This window comes from Phyllobates terribilis, unplaced genomic scaffold, assembly GCF_046119375.1.
Source record: "Phyllobates terribilis strain yellow unplaced genomic scaffold, ASM4611937v1 Scaffold_9__5_contigs__length_417890890, whole genome shotgun sequence".
Lineage (NCBI taxonomy): Eukaryota > Metazoa > Chordata > Amphibia > Anura > Dendrobatidae > Phyllobates > Phyllobates terribilis.
Window position 1 is genome coordinate 202,140,614 of NW_027362769.1, and position 21,051 is coordinate 202,161,664.

General features: G+C 43.4%; 1 protein-coding gene across 1 annotated transcript in view; it reads left to right on the plus strand.

Moving 5' to 3' along the window:
* The window catches only part of LOC141161980 (uncharacterized), a 172,546-nt gene extending 166,388 nt beyond the window's left edge, over nt 1-6,158 (plus strand). The window contains exon 3 of the mRNA XM_073647573.1: nt 4,260-6,158. Coding sequence (XP_073503674.1) covers nt 4,260-5,944 — 1,685 coding nt within the window. The 3' untranslated portion in view covers nt 5,945-6,158. The remainder of the gene's footprint in view (nt 1-4,259) is intronic.
* Nucleotides 6,159-21,051: the final 14,893 nt, after the last annotated feature.

Sequence of the window (21,051 nt, forward strand, 5' to 3'; positions counted from 1 at the left end):
TCCAGTCATTGTGGTGGCGCATAGACCTCTAACGGAGAGAGGTGACTGCTACAGCCCTGATGACTGAAATCGAGCGGCTGCAAGGAGAATATAATTTCATCTCATCAGTGAGCACTGATTGATGATATAGGAAGGTTATTGGAGTTTATTAGCTTTCTTTTTGATGTAGTAATGATGATTTATTTCCTTATCTCATGCCTTTTTTATTATTGCAGATCCTCATCTATTTACACAATGGGGGTGATACGCTGTCGTCAATGATCATTTTTTTTTTACATTTGATGTTTGCAATCAGGGCCGACTCCAGGTTTTCGTGGGCCCTGGGCGAAAGAGTCTCAGTGGGACCCTTTAACACATACTACGATTCATGATGAAGATTTCACTTACTTCTAACATTACATGAGTGATATGTATTGTAAATTCTACAATAGCTCAGAAACTGGCAAATCCTCGCAGCGCACAGTGCAGACCTGGGGGGATTCAAAAGTTTTCATTTTAGACCGAACAGTATAGTTCTCCATACAGTATTATGGTCACCACATAGTCCTCCATACAGTATTATGGGCACCACATAGTCCTCCATACAGTATAATGAGCCTCAAATATTGCTCCATACAGAATAATGGGCCCGATAAAATGCTCCATACAGAATAATGGACCCCATATAATGCTCCATACGGAATAATGTACCCCATATAATGCTCCATACAGAATAATGTACCCATATATTGCTCCATACAGAATAATGGACCCCATATATTGCTCCATACAGTATAATGGACCCCATATAATGCTCCATACAGAATAATGGACCCATATAATGCACCATACAGAATAATGGACTCCATATATTGCTCCATTCAGTATAATGGACCCCATATATTGTTCCATACAGAATAATTGACCCCATATATTGCTCCATATACACTATAATGAGATTAATGCTTAATACAGAATAAGGGACCCCATATAATGCTCCATACAGAATAATGGACCCCCTATAATGCTCCATACAGAATAATTGACCCTACATAATGCTCCATACAGAATAATTGACCCTATATCATGCTCCATACAGAATAATTGACCTCATATATTGCTCCATATGCACTATAATGAGCCCCATATAATGCTCAATACACAATAAGGGACCCCATATAATGCACTGTACAGAATAATGGGCCCCCTATAATGCTCCATACGTAATAATTGACCCTATATAATGCTCCATACAGAATAATAGACCCCACATATTGCTACATACGGAATAATGAGCCCCATATAATGCTCCCTACAAAAAATGGATGCCATATAATGCTCCATACAAAATAATGGTCCCCATATATTGATCCATACAGAATAATGAACCCCATATAATGCTCCATACATAATAATGGTCCCCTTCTATTGATCCATACAGAATAATGGACCCCACATATTGCTCCATACAGTATAATAGACCTCATATAATGCTGCATACAGAATTATGGGCCCCATATAATGCTTCATACAGAATAATGGACACCATATATTGCTCCATACAGAATGGCCCCATATATTGCTCCATTCAGTATGGGCCCTATATATTGCTCCATTCAGTACTGGCCCCATACATTGATCCAGTCAGTATGGGCCCCATATATTGCTCCATACAGCATGGAACCAATATATTGCTTCATTCAGTATGGTCACCATATATTGCTCCATTCAGCATAGTCTCCATATATTGGTTCACTCAGTATGGACCGCATATATTGCTCCATTCAGTATGGGCCCTATATATTGCTCCATTCAGTACTGGCCCCATACATTGATCCAGTCAGTATGGGCCCCATATATTGCTCCATACAGCATGGGCCCCATATGTTGCTCCATTCAGTATGGTCACCATATATTGCTCCATTCAGCATAGTCTCCATATATTGCTTCACTCAGTATGGGCCGCGTATATTGCTCTCTCTCTCTCTATGTATATATATATATATATATATATATATATATATATACAGTGGTGGCCAAAAGTATTAGCACCCCTGCAATTCTGTCAGATAATACTCAGTTTCTTCCTGAAAATGATTGCAATCACAAATTCTTTGGTATTATTATCTTCATTTAATTTGCTTGCAAGGAAAAAACACAAAAGAGAATGAAGCAAAAATCAAATCATTGATCATTTCACACAAAACTCCAAAAATGGGCCAGACAAAAGTATTGGCACCCTCAGCCTAATACTTGGTTGCACAACCTTCAGCCAAAATAACTGCGAACAACCGCTTCCGGTAACCGTCAATGAGTTTCTTACAATGCTCTGCTGGAATTGTAGACCATTCTTCTTTGGCAAACTGCTCCAGGTCCCTGATATTTGAAGGGTGCCTTCTCCAAACTGCCATTTTGAGATCTCTCCACAGGTGTTCTATGGGATTCAGGTCTGGACTCATTTCTGGCCACCTTAGAAGTCTCCAGTGCTTTCTCTCAAACCATTTTATAGTGCTTTTGGAAGTGTGTTTTGGGTCATTGTCCTGCTGGAAGACCCATGACCTCTGAGGGAGACCCAGCTTTCTCACACTGGGCCCTAAATTATGGTGCAAAATTTGTTGGTAGTCTTCAGACTTCATAATGCCATGCACACGGTCAAGCAGTCCAGTGCCAGAGGCAGCAAAGCAACCCCAAAACATCAGGGAACCTCCGCCATGTTTGACTGTAGGGACCGTGTTCTTTTCTTTGAATGCCTCTTTTTTTTTCCTGTACACTCTATGTTGATGCTTTTTGCCAAAAAGCTCTACTTTTGTCTCATCTGACCAGAGAACATTCTTCCAAAACGTTTTAGGCTTTCTCAGGTAAGTTTTGGCAAACTCCAGCCTGGCTTTTTTATGTCTCGGGGTAAGAAGTGGGGTCTTCCTGGGTATCCTACCATATAGTCCCTTTTCATTCAGACGCCGACGGATAGTACGGGTTGACACTGTTGTACCCTCGGACTGCAGGGCAGATTGAACTTGTTTGGATGTTAGTCGAGGTTCTTTAGCCACCATCCGCACAATCTTGCGTTGAAATATCTCGTCAATTTTTCCTTTCAGTCCACATCTAGGGAGGTTAGCCACAGTGCCATGGGCTTTAAACTTCTTGATGACACTGCGCACGGAAGACACAGGAACATTCAGGTCTTTGGAGATAGACTTGTAGCCTTGAGATTGCTCATGCTTCCTCACAATTTGGTTTCTCAAGTCCTCAGACAGTTCTTTGGTCTTCTTTCTTTTCTCCATGCTCAATGTGATACACACAATGACACAGGACAGAGGTTGAGTCAACTTTAATCCATGTTAACTGGCTGCAAGTGTGATTTTGTTATTGCCAACACCTGTTAGGTGCCACAGGTAAGTTACAGGTGCTGTTAATTACACGAATTAGAGAAGCATCACATGATTTTTTCAAACAGTGCCAATACTTTTGTCCACCCCCTTTTTTAGATTTGGTGTGGAATTATATCCAATTTGGCTTTAGGACAATTCTTTTTGTGTTTTTTCATTGAAGACAAATTAAATGAAGATAATAATACCAAAGAATTTGTGATTGCAATCATTTTCAGGAAGAAACTGAGTATTATCTGACAGAATTGCAGGGGTGCCAATACTTTTGGCCACCACTGTATATATATATATATATATATATATATATATAAAATCAAATACCTCTCTTCGCTGGCCGCAGGTCTGGACTCCTCAGCGTCTTCCGGCTCTCTGCACTGTCAAAGCACAGGGCACACTGTAGTGACGTCAACGCGTCCTCTGCCCTGACATCACACAGTGTCAGAAGATGCGTAAGACACCGGAACTGCAGAGGATCGAGGAGAGGTATATATGGCAAATGCCAGGGTCCTGGGAAAGTGGGGGTGGCCCACTCGCAGGAGCTGGCACCACGCTCACCTGACTCATTTGGCCCATAGCGTGTTGGGGTCCACCAACGGCGAGTGGGCCCCCCGCTTCCTCAGGGCCCCAGCACTTGCCCGGCTGCGCCGGTTGCTGACCCCAGCCCAGTTTGCACTGGCCAATGATTGGGAATGAACATTAGTACAAATGATTCTTTGTGCAATCATCACATCATGTAAATTACACTTTAGTCAGTTATTAATAGAACTTTGCTACACACCTTGTAATTTGCATGTCATTTTTTTCTTTTTGCTTTTCTTCATTTTTTTATATTTAAACAAATATAAGTATTAAGGATATTTTGTTAAAAAATCAAATCAGTTTTTTTCTTGGCAGGTGTTTGTACCACAAGCTCCAAAAGACATCTCATATTTTCTGATTTTAATGCAGATCGTAGTAGCATTGAACAAGATCCATATAAAGAGCATGCCAACATCTCAGACATCGATCCTTTTAAAGTACAATGTCCTAATTCATCACAAATTGTTAAGAAAAATAAAAGTCACAGAAGAAATGTGAAAAATAAAGGAGTTTCCACAAGGAGGAAGACATTTTCATGTTTAGAATGTGAGAAATGTTTTACACAGAAATCAAATCTTGTTAAACATGAGAGAATTCACACAGGAGAGAAGCCATTTTCATGTTCAGAATGTGGGAAATGTTTTACACAGAAATCATCTCTTGTTATACATGAGAGAATTCACACAGGAGAGAAGCCATTTTCATGTTCAGAATGTGGAAAATGTTTTACAGACAAATCGCATCTTGTTATACATGAGAGACATCACACAGGAAAGAAGCCATTTTCATGTTCAGAATGTGGAAAATGTTTTACAGCTAAGTCAAATCTTGTTGCACATGAGAGACATCACACAGGAGAGGAGCCATTTTCTTGTTCAGAATGTGGGAAATGTTTTACTCAGAAATCTCATCTTGTTAAACATGAGAGAATTCACACAGGAGAGAAGCCATTTTCATGTTCTGAATGTGGAAAATGTTTTACAGAGAAATCAACTCTTGTTAATCATGAGAGAATTCACATAGGAGAGAAGCCATTTTCATGTTCAGAATGTGGGAAATGTTTTACAGAGAAATCAACTCTTGTTAGACATGAGAGAATTCACACAGGAGAGAAGCCATTTTCATGTTTAGAATGTGGAAAATGTTTTAAAACTAAATCAAATCTTGTTACACATGAGAGAATTCACACAGGAGAGAAGCCATTTTCATGTTCTGAATGTGGGAAATGTTTTACTATGAAATCTCATCTTGTTATACATGAGAGAATTCACACAGGAGAGAAGCCATTTTCATGTTCAGAATGTAGAAAATGTTTTACAGACAAATCACATCTTGTTATACATGAGAGAATTCACACAGGAGAGAAGCCATTTTCATGTTCAGAATGTGGGAAATGTTTTACATCTACGTCAAATCTTGTTACACATGAGAAACATCACACAGGAGAAGAGCCATTTTCTTGTTCAGAATGTGGAAAATGTTTTACTCAGAAATCTCATCTTGTTATACATGAGAGATTTCATACAGGAGAGAAGCCATTTTCATGCTCAGAATGTGGAAAATGTTTTACAGACAAATCAACTGTTGTTACACATGAGAGGATTCACATAGGAGAGAAGCCATTTTCATGTTCTGAATGTGGAAAATGTTTTACAGAGAAATCAACTCTTGTTAGACATGAGAGAATTCACACAGGAGAGAAGCCATTTTCATGTTCAGAATGTGGGAAATGTTTTAAAACTAAATCAAATCTTTTCACACATGAGAGAATTCACACAGGAGAGAAGCCATTTTCATGTTCAGAATGTGGGAAATGTTTTACTATGAAATCTCATCTTTTTAGACATGAGAGAATTCACACAGGACAGAAACCATTTTCATGTTCAGAATGTGAGAAATGTTTTACATATAAATCACAACTTGTTAGACATGAGAGAATTCACACAGGAGAGAAGAGAAGCCATTTTCATATTAAGAATGTGGGAAATGTCTTACTCTAAAATCAACTCTTGTTAGTCATGATAAAATTCACACTGGAGAGAATCCATTTTCATGTTCACCACATCAGGGTAATGAAGCGATGGTGAAACACGTGTCGAGTCTATTGGTGGGTGAGCTGATCATCATTTCCATGCATGACTGAACTTTCTTTGTGTATATTCTTGTAACATTTCCCTTATTTTCAGCTACTGTTTATCATTATCTATATTACATACCAAAAGAGGAATTATTACTATCTTTTTGCACTGGTAAACTATTTGAATGTAAGGTTTCATGTACATGCATACATGCACTATTGGATTAGCAAATTGTTTGAAATATATTGTCTATACAATCTTTAATCTATTAAATAAAAATGCATTTTTTATCAATATATTTGCTGTAATTTGTTCCTGGCACAAAGTTCTCTTTTTCGGCTGTAAATCTCAACTTGTTAGACATCAGAGAACTCGTATTGAGAAGAAGGCATTTTAACTCTTTAGTAACCAATAAATGACTTGGAAGATTAGCGCCAGTATAATAAAACATGGAGTTTTTATTGACATATATTTAAAATACAACATAAAATACATAAAAAGTGGGAAGGAAACTAGAACAGAAAAGAACTACACAAGCCAGTTATAACATGATATATCCACCATATAGAGCAAGTGCTCTAAATCACAAAAATCACTGAACTATATTTACTGTATGTTGATTAAATATATGGAATTATAAGAATTGAGAAATGTATCAAAATCAAATCACATAGAGTGCCATTAGCTATAGTGCAAATCAGCTACCATTTAAATAAAGTGCAAATTAATAGTGCAACGAAAATAAGCACCACCTTGAAGCCACAAATACTGCAAGTGAAGAAAAAAATCACATAAAATGCATAAAAACTGTGCAAAAAAAGCTACAATTATAAGGTGTAATTGCACCTTATAATTGTAGCTTGTTTGCATAGTTGCCCATATGCATTCTATGTGATTTTTTCTGCACTTGCAGTATTTGTGGCCTCAAGGTGGTGCTTATTTTCTTTCTTAATGACCAAGCCAAATTTTACAATTCTGGCCAATGTCACTTTATGAGGTAATAACTCTGGAACGGTTCAACAGATCCCACTGATTCTGAGACTGTTTTTTTATTACATATTGTACTTCATGTTAGTGGTAAAATTTCTTCGATATGACTTGCGTTTATCTGTGAAAAAAATGGAAATTTGACAACTTTAGAAAATTTAGCAATTTTCAAACTTTGAATTTTTATGCTCTTAAATCAGAGAGATATGTCACACAAAATAGTTAATAAATTTTCCCACATGTCTACTTTACATCAGCACAATTTTGGAACCAAAATCTTATTTTGATAGGAAGTTATAAGGGTTAAAAGTTGACCAGCAATTTCTCATTTTTCCAACAAAATTTACAAAATCATTTTTTTAGTGACCACATCACATTGGGGAAAAAATTAACATTTAACTTTTTTTCACACAAATTTTACTTCAGACTCCAAATTTCTAATTTTGTCAAGGGTAACAAGAGAAAATGGGCCACAAAATTTGTTGTGCAATTTCTCCTGAGTACACCGACACCCCATATGTGGGGTAAAACCAATGTTTGGGTGCATGGCAGGGTTCAGAAGGGAAGGAGCGCCATGTCACTCGAGAACCCACGATACTCGATGCATACCCGAGCACCTGATGCAAACTCAAGTAGCGAGCACTTGCGATCAACACTAGTTCGCCATGTCGTCATTATTTTTTTTTCTTTACTTTGGAAAAAATCCCAAGCCCAACAACCCTAACCCCAAACATAATCCTAAATGTAATCCTAATCCTAACCCTAACACAACCCTGGAGGGGCTGGGGAAAGCTCAGAACAGGTCAGATCAGAAGAGGGCTTGTAATCCTTTTTTTTTCTTCCTGTGTGCTGTAACTTTATGTCAGGAAAACTCAGCTAGCCAATCAGAGCACAGGAAGCATCCATACTGTCTAAACACAAGGGCGTCTGCCATTGGCTGCTGAAATCACATGTCCTCTCTATATAAAGAGTGCACATGTTCCCTCAGCCCCATTTTATGCATGTCTCTGCTGCCAGATAGTCCTGCCCTGTGTACTGAGAGATTTTAGCTAGATAGATGAACGCTTGTGTGGAAGTCAGATAGTGTAGATAAGTCCTATGCTGTGTACCTGTGAAATTGATGTTGCAGCACATTTTTTCTTTTCTTGTGAAATTACTGAGATTCTGACAGAACGAGCAGGGCCTGTTCCATAGAAGTGTGTTGTGCACCGGTTGTATTGTGCACTATGCATGAGTATGCCTTAAATCTATTTTTTCATGTGCTAATGTGAAAACCAAGCAAGCAAGCCCTGGCAGCCCACCTTTTGATTGTGTGGGGTTGAAATTGAACTGTATGCAGACTCTGCAGAGCTTCTCAGTGCAGAGCACTTTGATAGTACATGCTTTAGCAGCCCACTTTGTCATTATTTGGTTGGTGAAATTCAGCTGTATGCACAGTAAAAAATATATATTTTTTCTCTTGCTAGCCATAGTCCACCAAAGATTGTTTTATATTGCAAACATAATACACTCTACTAAAAGCCACCTACAATTTTAGTGGCGTTAAAGTTCAGCTGTTTTCAGAGTAAAAAAATAGATTTTTTTTTTTGCTAGGCAGAGTCCAAAAAATATTTTTGTTCTGTCGCAAACGTGATACACTCAGCTATAAGCCACCTAGTCCTTTAGTAGTGGTGAAATTCAGCTGTAAACAGAGCTTATGTAGAGTAAAAAAATCTATTTTTTGGTGTTCTTAACGTGATACAGCAGGCTAAATCTGAGTTTGAAATAGTTTGTAAAATATCTCCTATGTTATACAGGCCTCATCCACGCTAAAAAAATACTTTGTTCAGTTCCTAATGTTAAACAGCATGGACAACTCAGTTTGAAATAGTTTGAAGAATATTTCCTATGTTATACAGGCCTCATCCACACTAAAACAATACTTTCTTCTGTTAGTAACGTTATACAGCAAGCCATATCTTACCTTGTCATTTAGTGCCGCTGAAATTCAGGTGTGTGCAGAGCTGTTGCAGAGGAAAAAATCTAATTTTGTTTTGCTAATAGTGTGCTCCTACCACAGTATCTGAGCAACATGAGTGGGAAAAAGAGAGGTCGTGGTGGAATAGGGAATAGGCTTGGTGTTAAAGGTAAACGTGGGTTAGGTGGTAATGCTAGTGAAAGCACTAGTGAACCAACAACGTCATGTCTAGTGATGAGCGAGCATACTAGCTACTGCTCGGTGCTCGCCCGAGCATCTCACTGCTCGAGATGCTCGACGCTCGCTGAGTATTTCCGGGATTGCTAAGCAGGAGCTCGGGTCCCCTCCATGCATGTTTGGCGCCAATGAACATACAGGGATTGTCTGCCACACACTGTAATGTCGCAGCCATGTTGGTTGTGGCATTACAGTGATTGGCTGGCCGCACAGCATCATCAGGTCTATATCAGACCTGGCGCCGCCATGCTCGTCACAGTCTACTCCGGAATCAGGCAGTGTAGGGAGACGTGCTGCTGAGCAAGGGAGAGATTCGATTGTTTCTTAGTTATTGTAGGTATACCACGACATATTCTACACGTATCCATCTCAACTAACAGTCCTTCTGAGGACTAATCCTGCTGCATAGATACAGTTATATGAAAAAGTTTGGGCACCCCTATTAATCTTAAGCTTAATGTTTTATAAAAATTGGTGTTTTTCCAACAGCTATTTCAGTTTGATATATGTAATAACTGTTGGACACAGTAATGTTTCTGCCTTGAAATGAGATTTATTGTACTAACAGAAAATGTGCAATCTGCATTCAAACAAAATTTGACAGGTGCATAAGTATGGGCACCCTTATCATTTTCTTGTTTTAAATACTCCTACCTACTTTTTACTGACTTACTAAAGCCCTTTTTTGGTTTTGTAATCTCATTGAGCTTTGAACTTCATAGCCAGGTATATGCAATCATGAGAAAAGCTACTTAAAGTGGCCACTTGCAAGTTGTTCTCCTGTTTGAATCTCCTCTGAAGAGTGGCATCATGGGCTCCTCAAAACAACTGTCAAATGATCTGAAAACAAAGATTATTCAACATAGTTGTTCAGGGGAAGGATACAAAAAGCTGTCTCAGAGATTTAACCTGTCAGTTTCCACTGTGAGGGTCATAGTAAGGAAATGGAAGAACACAGGGACAGTTCTTGGTAAGGCCAGAAGTGGCAGGCCAAGAAAAACATCAGAAATTCAGAGAAGAAGAATGGTGAGATCAGTCAAGGACAATCCTCAGACAACCTCCAGAGAGCTGCAGCATCAACTTGCTGCAGATGGTGTCACTGTGCATCGGTCAACTATACAACGCACTTTGCACAAGGAGAAGCTGTATGGGAAAGTGATGCGAAAGAAGCCGTTTCTGCAAGCACGCCACAAACAGAGTCGGCTGAGGTATGCAAAAGCACATTTGGAGAAGCCAATTTCTTTTCGGAAGAAGGTCCTGTGGACCGATGAAACCAAGATTGAGTTGTTTGGTCATACAAAAAGGCGTTATGCATGGCGGCAAAAAAACACAGCATTCCAAGAAAAACACTTGCTACCCACAGTAAAATTTGGTGGAGGTTCCATCATGCTTTGGGGCTGTGTGGCCAATGCCGGCACCGGGAATCTTGTTAAAGTTGAGGGACGCATGGATTCCACTCAGTATCAGCAGATTCTTGACAATAATGTTCAAGAATCAGTGATAAAGTTGAAGTTACGCAGGGGATGGATCTTTCAGCAAGATAATGATCCAAAACACCGCTCCAAATCTACTCAGGCATTCATGCAGAGGAACAATTACAATGTTCTGGAATGGCCATCCCAGTCCCCAGACCTGAATATCATTGAACATCTGTGGGATAATTCGAAGAGGGCTGTCCATGCTCGGCGACCATCAAACTTAACTGAACTGGAATTGTTTGTAAAGAGGAATGGTCAAAAATACCTTCATCCAGGATCCAGGAAATCATTAAAAGCTACAGGAAGCGACTAGAGGCTGTTATTTTTGCAAAAGGAGGATCTACTAAATATTAATATCACTTTTCTGGTGAGGTGCCCATACTTATGCACCTGTCAAATTTTGTTTGAATGCAGATTGCACATTTTCTGTTAGTACAATAAACCTCATTTCAAGGCAGAAACATTACTGTGTCCAACAGTTATTACATATATCAAACTGAAATAGCTGTTGCAAAAACACCAATTTTTATAAAACATTAAGCTTAAGATTAATAGGGGGTGCCCAAACTTTTTAAAATAACTGTATCAGTGCTAGGCAGGCAGGCAGTGTATGTGGCAGACTGCAGTGCATATAGCAAGAGCTCCAGTTCTGTCTGCTGCTGGTGCTTTTACAGATATTTCTAGAAATAGCCCGAGGTATCGGTCAGGAATAATTTTTTTTTTTTATCTTAATCCTGATTATTTGCTTAAAAAGCAATCCAGAGAACACCATTTTTCTGCTCCATTTGTTTGTTGGCACTGCAGAATACAGTCAGATCCTTTCCATATTACAGCACTAAAAATCCATTTATTTAAAACTGTGGTTTCTCCGTCATACGGATCACATATAATTGAGCTGAAAATTCTGCCATTTCTGGCCTCCATTGAAATTTTGTTGCAGTGCGTCAGCGAAGTTATTGACACGAGTTCGCTGTTAAAAACAGTTACCTACAGGTCAACTATTTAATACTGTCGTTTGTCCGTCACACGGATCACATGTAATTGCGCTGAAAATTCTGCCATTTCTGGCCTCCATTGAAATTTTGTTGCAGTGTGTCAGCGAAGTTATTGACATGAGGTTGCTGTTACCTAGAGGCCAGCTGTTTAAAACTGTGGCTTTCAGTCACACGTATCACATATCACTGCTGTTCAAATCCAGCCATTTGTAGTTAACGTAGAAAATATTGTCCTCCATTTAAAATGGGCAAGGCGCGTGGCAAGGGACGGGGAAGTGGACATGATGGTGATGATGGTGCAAGCAGAGGAGAAGGCCGAGACCGTGGGCCAGCTGAAATTGTGCCACAACAAACACCCACATCTTCTCGCTCGACCTTCCTGTCCCTATTAATAGGGGATTGCAGATCACCACTATTGAACACAGAGCAGTGTGAAAAGGTTATTGGTTGGATAGCAGATAATGCTTACAGTCACTTAGCCACCACCACCCTGTCTTACACACTGTCAAGTCTCAGTAGCCGTGAGTCTGGACCGCATATTCCTCACCCTGAACCTCCTTCCTCCCACCATGCCGAGTGCCCAGAGACTACTGATTCCACACTTGGACACTCCGAAGAGCCGTTCACTTTTCCATTTATAGATTCGGGCCTCTCGTCTGGTCCACTTGAAGCGGGGCAAGAGGAGATAGCATGTAGGGATGCCCAAATATTTGAGCAGCCACGGTCACATGAAGGCGACGGCGGGAAAGTGTCACAAGGGGTGGTCGATGATGAGACACAATTGCCAGAAAGTCAGGAGGAGGACCAGGGTGTGGAAGTGGAAGACGAGGTGGTGCATGATATAGTAACTGACTCAACCTGGCAGTAGGACTTGCAGAGCGAGGACAGCAGCACACATGGGGAGGGAGGCAGAGCAAGTGTGGTGGCCGCAGATAGAAGGCAGGCATCCATTCTCTGTAACACCAATATGAAGGAAGTTGCCAGTACAACTGTTAGGTCTTCCCGAGTCTGGTTGTTTTTTAAAGACTCTGCCGATAACCCCAAAAGGGTTACCTGCCAGGCCAGCATCAGCAGGGCTGGCAAAACTACCAGCCTGACCACCACCAGCATGACCAGGCACATGGCAGCAAAGTACCCGACTAAGTGTGTTGAACCCCAGGGCCCAGTAACAGTGTCTGCAGGTGGATCCACTGCTTCTTCCACTGTTGAGCATGCAGGCCAATCCCCTGTCCATGGTGCATGCGAAGATGCCTCCAGCCATGAACCTGTCGTTGCACACTCTCAAGTAGCAGCATCAGGAAGCACGTCCACGTCATTGTCCCAGCGCAGCGTTCAGTAGTCCATACCCAATTCCTTAGGACGCAAGCGCAAATACACAGCCAACGCCCCACAAGCCACACTACTAAATTCCCACATTTCGCGACTGCTTGCACTAGAAATGTTGCGTTTTATGCTCGTGGAGACGGAAGCATTCCGCAATCTGATGGGAGAGGCCATCCCTTGGTATTCGGTACACCAGCCGCCACTATTTCTCCTGGTGTGCCATCCCGAATTACATAAACACGTGTCCCAAACATTAGCCATGCCCGCAACAACACAGTTAACGGGAAAGTCCACCTTATCACGGACACGTGGACAAGTGCTTATGGGCTGGGACGGTAGATCTCGCTGATGGCACACTGGGTTAACATAGTGGAAGCCGGGACCCAGTCGGACCTTGGGATGGAACACGCCCTCCCGACCCCAAGGATTGCGGGCCCTAGGTCAATCAGGGTTGCCCCCACAGTCTACAGCTCCTGCACCTCATCCTCCTCTGCCTCCTCCTCCTCTGCAGCCTCCATCTCTGAAATGACCACATCAGTCAAAAGCTGGAAGCACTGCAGCACTGCTTCAGCCAAGCGGCAACAGGCTGTGCTGAAGCTAATATGCTTAGGGGACAAACCGCACCATGCTGAAGAGTTGTGGACAGCTCTGAAAGAACAGGCAGATCTGTGGCTCACACAATAGGCATGGTTGCGTGTGACAATGGCCGGAACCTGGTGGCTGCTCTAAGGAGAGGTGAGATCACACACGTACCATGCGTGGCCCATGTGCTTAACCTTGTGGTTAAGCGGTTTCTCAAATCCTACCCGGAGCTGCTGGATCTGCTTGTTAAAGTAAGTCGCCCTTTGTGCCCATTTTAGAAAGTCACCTACAGCTTCCGCCGCCCTTGCCGTGTTTCAGCAGCTTTTGCAGCTTCCGGCTCACAGACTGGTGTGTGATGAAACTACGCATTGGAATTCTACACTGCAGATATTGCGAAGGATTTGTAAGCAGAAGAGGGCAGTAGTTGAGTACCAGCATAAACAAGGCCGTCGGTATTCAGTTCAGACTCCACACATAAGACCTCAGGACTGGACATGGATGTCAGACATCTGTATCATCCTCCAAAACTTTGAGGACTCCAGCAAGATGGTGAGCGGCGATGATGCCATAATTAGCATCACCATCCCGCTTCTCAGTCTTCTGAAACTCTCTCTGCTCACAATCAAAGAAGATGCATTGCATGCAGAGAATGATGAGATGGAGCAAGGAACCATGCAGGGTGATTACACACAGCCCAGCCTCATCTCATCTCAACGTGGATTGGGTGACAATGAGGAAGAGGAGTAAGAACAGGAGCTTGTTTCATGCGCTAAAGACAGTACTGCCTGCACAACTGTCATACCGTCTGTTCAGTGGGGATGGCCTGAGGACAGAGAGGAGGAGAGAATGGACAGTCATCCTCTCAGTGAGGACACGGAAGTCTTGCCTGTTAGTAGTCTGGCGCGCATGGCTGAGTTTATGTTATGCTGCCTTTCCCATGATCCTCGCGTTCTCAAAATTTTGGGTGACAGTCATTACTGGTTGGTGACACTTCTAGACCCACGCTACATGGAGAACTTTATATCTCTTATTCCTGAGGCGGACAGGTCTACAAAAATGGGGTAGTACCAGAAGGCCCTTGTTGCGGAACTACTAAAAAAATTCCCAGCTGAAAACGATGGCGGCAGAGGGCACAGTTCGTTGGACAACCAAGGACTATAGGCGAGAGAGACGCAACTCCAATCCAGCAGAGGCAGGGGAACACTGTCAAAGTTCTGGGAGAATTTTCTCAGCCCCTCCCATCGCACAGGCCCTCAGGCGCAGGGTACTCTCACAAGGAGTGCAAAGTTTGGGAAAACGCTGAGGGAGTACCTTGCTGACTGTACCAACGTCCTCCGTGATTCCTCTGTGCCTTTTAATTATTGGATATCCATGCTGGATACGTGGAATGAACTGGCTCTCTATGCCTTGCAGGTCCTGGCCTGCCTTGCTGCTAGCATTTTATCTGAGTGGGTTTTTAGTACCGCAGGTGGAATTATAAGTGTTAAGCGCATTCGCATGTCATTGAAAATGCTGACAGGCTGACTCTTACAAAAATAAACAAGGGCTGGATTGGGACAGACTTCTCAACACCACCGAATGACAGCAGCGTAACATAAACTCAAATCCAGTGTCTTTTTTTGGGAGGTATATTACCATGCACCTTTTCACACCCACACATGGGTATACGCTTCCTGATTTGGGCTATTTGCTTTTGTCCTCCTCCTTTTCCTCATCCTCATCCTCCACTGCCATATCACCAGGGTGACCGTGGTCCGTGATGCAACACCCACATAATTTTTTTAAAGAGTGTTTATAATGCCCGTGAAATTTTTTTTTTTATACATTATGTTCATGTATACCTCCATGGGTAAATGTTTGTCGGCCCATACACTAATTGAATGGGCATTACATGTATCGGAGACCCGCTCTTTTCCACTTCTCTTTCAAGGGTCATTGGAGTGCGTGCCAATTTTTGGCAGCTCTTGCATTTACTGTATAGGCCAACACTATGGGAGACCCACTTCCCAATAATGGGAACATTGTTTTTAGGAGGTTCTCCGACCTCTATATCTCTTCCAAGGGGAATTGGAGTGCCTCAAAATTTTTGACAGCTTATGCATTCACTGCATAGGCAAACACTATGGTAGACCCACTTCCAAATAATGGAAACATTGTTTTTAGGAGGCTTTCCGACCTCTACGTCTCTTGCAAGAGGCATTGGAGTTCCTCCAAATTTTTGGCAGCCGTTGCTTCACTGCATAGGCAAACAGTATGGGAGATCCTCTCCTTTCTAATGGGAATTTGTCATTACTGTGGCCCTGCTCTATGTGTCTTTAAATTGTTAGTGGGGTTTTTCCTAAATTTTGTCAGCCGTTGGACTCACTGCATACCCTATAACTGTATAGCATAACCGCTCCTTTGTAATGGAAACGTAATTACTGTGGCCCTGCTCTATGTGTCTTTAAATTGTTAGTGGGGTTTTTCCCAAATTTTGGCAGCCCTTGCAGTCACAGCATGGGCATTACCACTATAGGAGACCCGCTCCTTAATAATGGGAACATTTTTTTTACTGAGACCCTCCTCTATTCTCTTCAAAGGGGTATTAGGTTGGGTCTGAATTTTTGGCAGCCCTTGCAGTAACTGCATACGCAATAACAGTATAGGAGACCCACTCGTTAATAACGGGAACAACAAAGCATAGCCGGCTGATGGCTCTCTAACAATAGCGAGGGCTGACTGCTGGCCCTTTAAGAATAGTAAGGCTAAAAATAGGCTTTGTGACTTTCAAAGTTCCTCCATCATAAATGAAACAGGATGTGTCTGATGATGTGCCACACACCACATGGCCAGATAAGGTTGTAAAATGTTAAAATAACATTTCCCGGTGAATGCATTTGTCTTAAAAAAACAATGTAAAGAAAAAAAAACAGTAGCATCTTTCTTTAGTATAAAAAACAGAGCTGCCAATGTAACCTCAATGTAATCACATTGTTCAGCTCCTGCACCTCTTCTTCCATCTCTGAAATGAGTCAGTCACAAGCTGAAAGCACTGCAGCACTACCTTGGCCAAGCAGCAACAGGCTGTGCTGAAGATAACATGCTTAATGCTTAGGTCACAAATCGTCCAGCGCTCCAGAGTTGTTGAAAGGTGTAACACAGCAGCCTGATCTATGGCTCTCACCGCTGAACATACAACCAGACATGGTCGTGTGTGACAATGGGCGGAAACTGGTGACGGAGAAATGACATCCAGAATACATACGGTTTCCCTCTATGCCAGTCCTTTCACCGAGCTAAAGAATATGGCTGTGGTGAAATACAACTCCCACTGAGAAGCAGTTTCAGACTGCAAAACATTGGGCCCAGCAGAAGATTTGATTCTGAAGGTTCACTTTTCTCTCCTGCTCAAGAGCCCCATAACTGCTGCTAGGTTTGCGCTATCATGAACTCTCCTGATGGAGAAGCCAGGGCTCACCCGAGGACTCTCTGGTGGGACTGTCCAACCCTGCCGAGAAGCAGTCCTGGCTAAGAAAAGTGTGTAGGAAGGTTCCCGGACACTCCATGGCTCCTTTTTTACTGAGGTGGAAACCCACGCAAACACGGGGAGAACATACAAAATCCTTGCAGATGTTGTCCTTGCTGGGATTTGAACCCAGGATCCCAGCGCTGCAAGGCTTTAGTGCTAACCTCTGAGCCAATGTGCTGCCATTCACCCTGTGATATCTAACAGGCTGGAGAAACTACTGCCACTCTATCTTCAGCTCCTTTGTGAGAAACTAATGTATTTGGGCAGCCACTCAGTCTACCAAATAGAATTCCTGAGAAAGAAATTGGAGATGGCTTTGCTACTGGTACTCGAGGCAGTGCTAATTCCATGGCGTCGTACCATAGTTCACTGGAAATATTACAGACTAGTAGGAGGCAAGCAGATTCCCACAGAAACGTACCAGCAGTAATGTTCAGGGACCCTTGCTTGTGGAAGGCGGAGACGATACCGGGACAAATAGTGGCGGCTGGGGACCGAGTACGGACACCTGGCCGCCGTCGGCATGAGGTTGTGGACAGCTTCCACTTCCACGAGCCTAAAAGGCCATATTTTAAGTGCAAGCAGCTTTAGAGGACTTCCTGAGAGAAATGACAGCTGGAGTAGATACGGTTTCCCAAGTCCTTTCACCAAGCTAAAGAATATGGCTGTGGTGAAATACAACTCACCGACAAGCTGTGGACTGGCTCCGTACCATCCCTGGCCACATTCACTTGACTACATGCTTTTGGATAGGCAGTCCTTCCCAGTAAGTCCATTAGGGAGGGCACGGGTAAATTTGTGGGACCTGTGCTTGTGGAAGGCAGAGACGATACCGGGAGAAATAGTGGCGGCTGGGGACTGAGTATGGACACCCAGCCACCGCCGGCTTGAGATTGTGAAAAGCTTCTGCCTCCACGAGCCTAAAAGGCCACATTTCAAGTGCAAGCAGCTATTGAAGACATCCTGGGAGAAATGACAGCTGGAGTAGATACGGTTTCCCAAGTCCTTTCACCAAGCTAAAGAATATGGCTGTGGTGAAATACAACTCACCGACAAGCTGTGGACTGGCTCCGTACCATCCCTGGCCACATTCACTTGACTACATGCTTTTGGATAGGCAGTCCTTCCCAGTAAGTCCATTAGGGAGGGCACGGGTAATGTTGTGGGACCTGTGCTTGTGGAAGGCAGAGACGATACCGAGAGAAATAGTGGCGGCTGGGGACTGAGTATGGACACCCAGCCACCGCCGGCTTGAGATTGTGAAAAGCTTCTGCCTCCACGAGCCTAAAAGGCCACATTTCAAGTGCAAGCAGCTATTGAGGACATCCTGGGAGAAATGACAGCTGGAGTAGATACGGTGTACCAAAAGTCAGCCCTTTCACCAAGCTAAAAAATATGGCTGTGGTGAAATACAACTCATCGACAAGCTGTGGATTGGCTCCGTACCTTCCCTGGCCACATTCACTTGACCAGGTGTTTGTGGTTAGGCGGTCCTTCCCAGTGAGTGCACTGGGGAGGGCATGGGTAATGTTGTGGGACCCGTGCTTGTGGAATTCGGAGATGACACCTGGACAAAGAGTGGCGGCTGGGGACAGAGTATGGCTACCCGATCGCTGCCGCCATAAGGCCACATTTCAAGGGCAAGCAGCTGTCAAAAATTTGGCAGTATAGTATTGCAGCCAGCGGTTGGGTGGGTGGCTGGCTGCATACTTGTGCTTGCATTCCAAGGAATGGGGTAGGGACAACTGAACGCTGCACTGGCACAAGAACGTGGACAGTGATTTTTGCAAGTCTGCAATGACAGATGCATGGCGGGAGGCATTTTCACATGTGCCAAGGATCACTTATGATGGGCACACTTTTAGGCATTGACCTATGAGTCAGAGATGCTCCCAGAGGTCTTTCCAATGCTGTTCCCATGTCTTTTCAGCACTGTATGCATGTGTCACACACCACATGGCCAGATAAGGTTGTAAAATGTTAAAATGACATTTCCCAGTGAATGCATTTGTCTTGGTTGAAAGCAATGCAAAAGTACAAAAACGCATCAAAAACACTACGTAATGTCTTGTATATAAGGCAAAATAAATATACAAGAACAAAAATGCTCCTCCACACCTTGGGCTATGTTCACACGTAGTGTTTTTGATGTGTTTTTGCACTTTTGCATTGCTTTCAACATTGACTTCTCCGTCCCTTGCCACGCAACTTGCCCATTTTAAATGGAGGACAATATTTCCATGCTCTATAAATTCCAGCCACTACAAATGGCTGGATTTGAACTGCTGTTATAAGTGATACGTCTGACGGAGAACCACAGTTTTAAATAGCGGGCTTGTAGCATCTCTGGGAACTCCTTCAAGATTGTTGGAATACCATTTCCGGTGACTACCTCTTGAAGCTCATCAAGAGAATGCCAAGAATGTGTAAAGCAGTCATCAAAGCAAAAGGTGGCTACTTTGAAGAACCTAGAATATAAGACATATTTTCAGTTGTTTCACACTTTTTTGTTAAGTATAAAATTCCACATGTGTTAATTCATAGTTTTGATGCCTTCAGTGTGAATGTACAATTTTCATAGTCATGAAAATACAGAAAAATCTTTACATGAGAAGGTGTGTACAAACTTTTGGTCTGTTCGGCCGCTACAGGGGTATTGCACCTCTGTCAGAGGTGTGGTATTCCACTCCCGGGTAAGGATGGAGTGTGGACCAGGGCTCAGTTAGCTGCATACAGAACACACACCCCATTTCCGAGGGACAGCTCAACGGTCCTCCCACTAGACAGAAGTGCAGGCACGACCGACTATGTCCCTGTCTGGAGTGAGGAGGGGGGTGGAACACCCAGTGCTGTAGGGGCAGATAGGAGTTGGTTCCTGAGCATACGTAGGAGCCCATTGGTTGCTGGTCACCTGGGCTCATGGCTAGAGGGAGGTATAAAAGGTGGGCACCATCTTAGCTCAGAGAGAAGTCCTGTCCAGAGAGGAGAAGACAGGGAGTAGAGGCTCTGTAGGAGCTCTACTCCAGAAGGGCCTAGTGAGAGGCCGAGGAGGAGGTGAAGGGGAGCTGTGATTAAGTCTCATCCCAGCTCCACGAGAAAGGAACAGACAGGAACAGAAAGGAACAGAGAAGGAGAAGAAGAGACAGAGAAACAGAAGGGCTCAGGAACAAGAAGGTGGAAGGCACCTTAAGAACCCACGAGAATCCAGGGTGCAGGGTCAGGCAGATTAAGGGTGCCAGATCCCAAGTTGGTGGAGGAGAAACTACCCTCAGCCAAAGACCGGACGTCGTGATCATTTATTGGTGCGACACCTCATCAAACCTGCTAGGAAGGCACCATATAGGACAGCTGAGGACAGGGCCCACGTTTAACCGCACCAGTCCGCGGTAGCTGGACAAAAGGCTGTCACTGGTGAGGCAGGCCAGAGGAAGGATTAAAGGGGGTCCTGAGCCATACTCCTGAGCTGCCTGGGAGTTGACCGAGCCCCTCACCTGGTGGACGCAGCACGGCTCGGGCAGTCATTCCCTGCAGAAGTCACTTGGATATTAACCGTGAGTAAAGACCCTGGACTGCAGTACGTTGTCTGTGTGCTTTTTCGCTCCTCCGGCATTACTGGTACTGGGACTCTCACCACCATCACTCCCACCATCCACTACACTGCCCTGGGGCCGCACTCTTCCCGTGGGGAGTCACACCATCCCAGCTGCATATATCATCGGCCCCAGCGGTCTGCCCTGCAGCGGCGGTTCCTAATAACCGCAATCCACGGGTGGCGTAGTCGGACATTATCTAAGACATCTAAAAGACTGCCACTGGTCTGACCACCCTGAGCCACGGGACCGGGTCGCCACTACTACCCCCATCGTCTCCCTATTGCCCCACAGCCCAGGGGGCGAGTCATATATATGCTTTGGAATACATATACTAGCTATAAACAAGCAAATCTCTCCCTGAATCAGCAG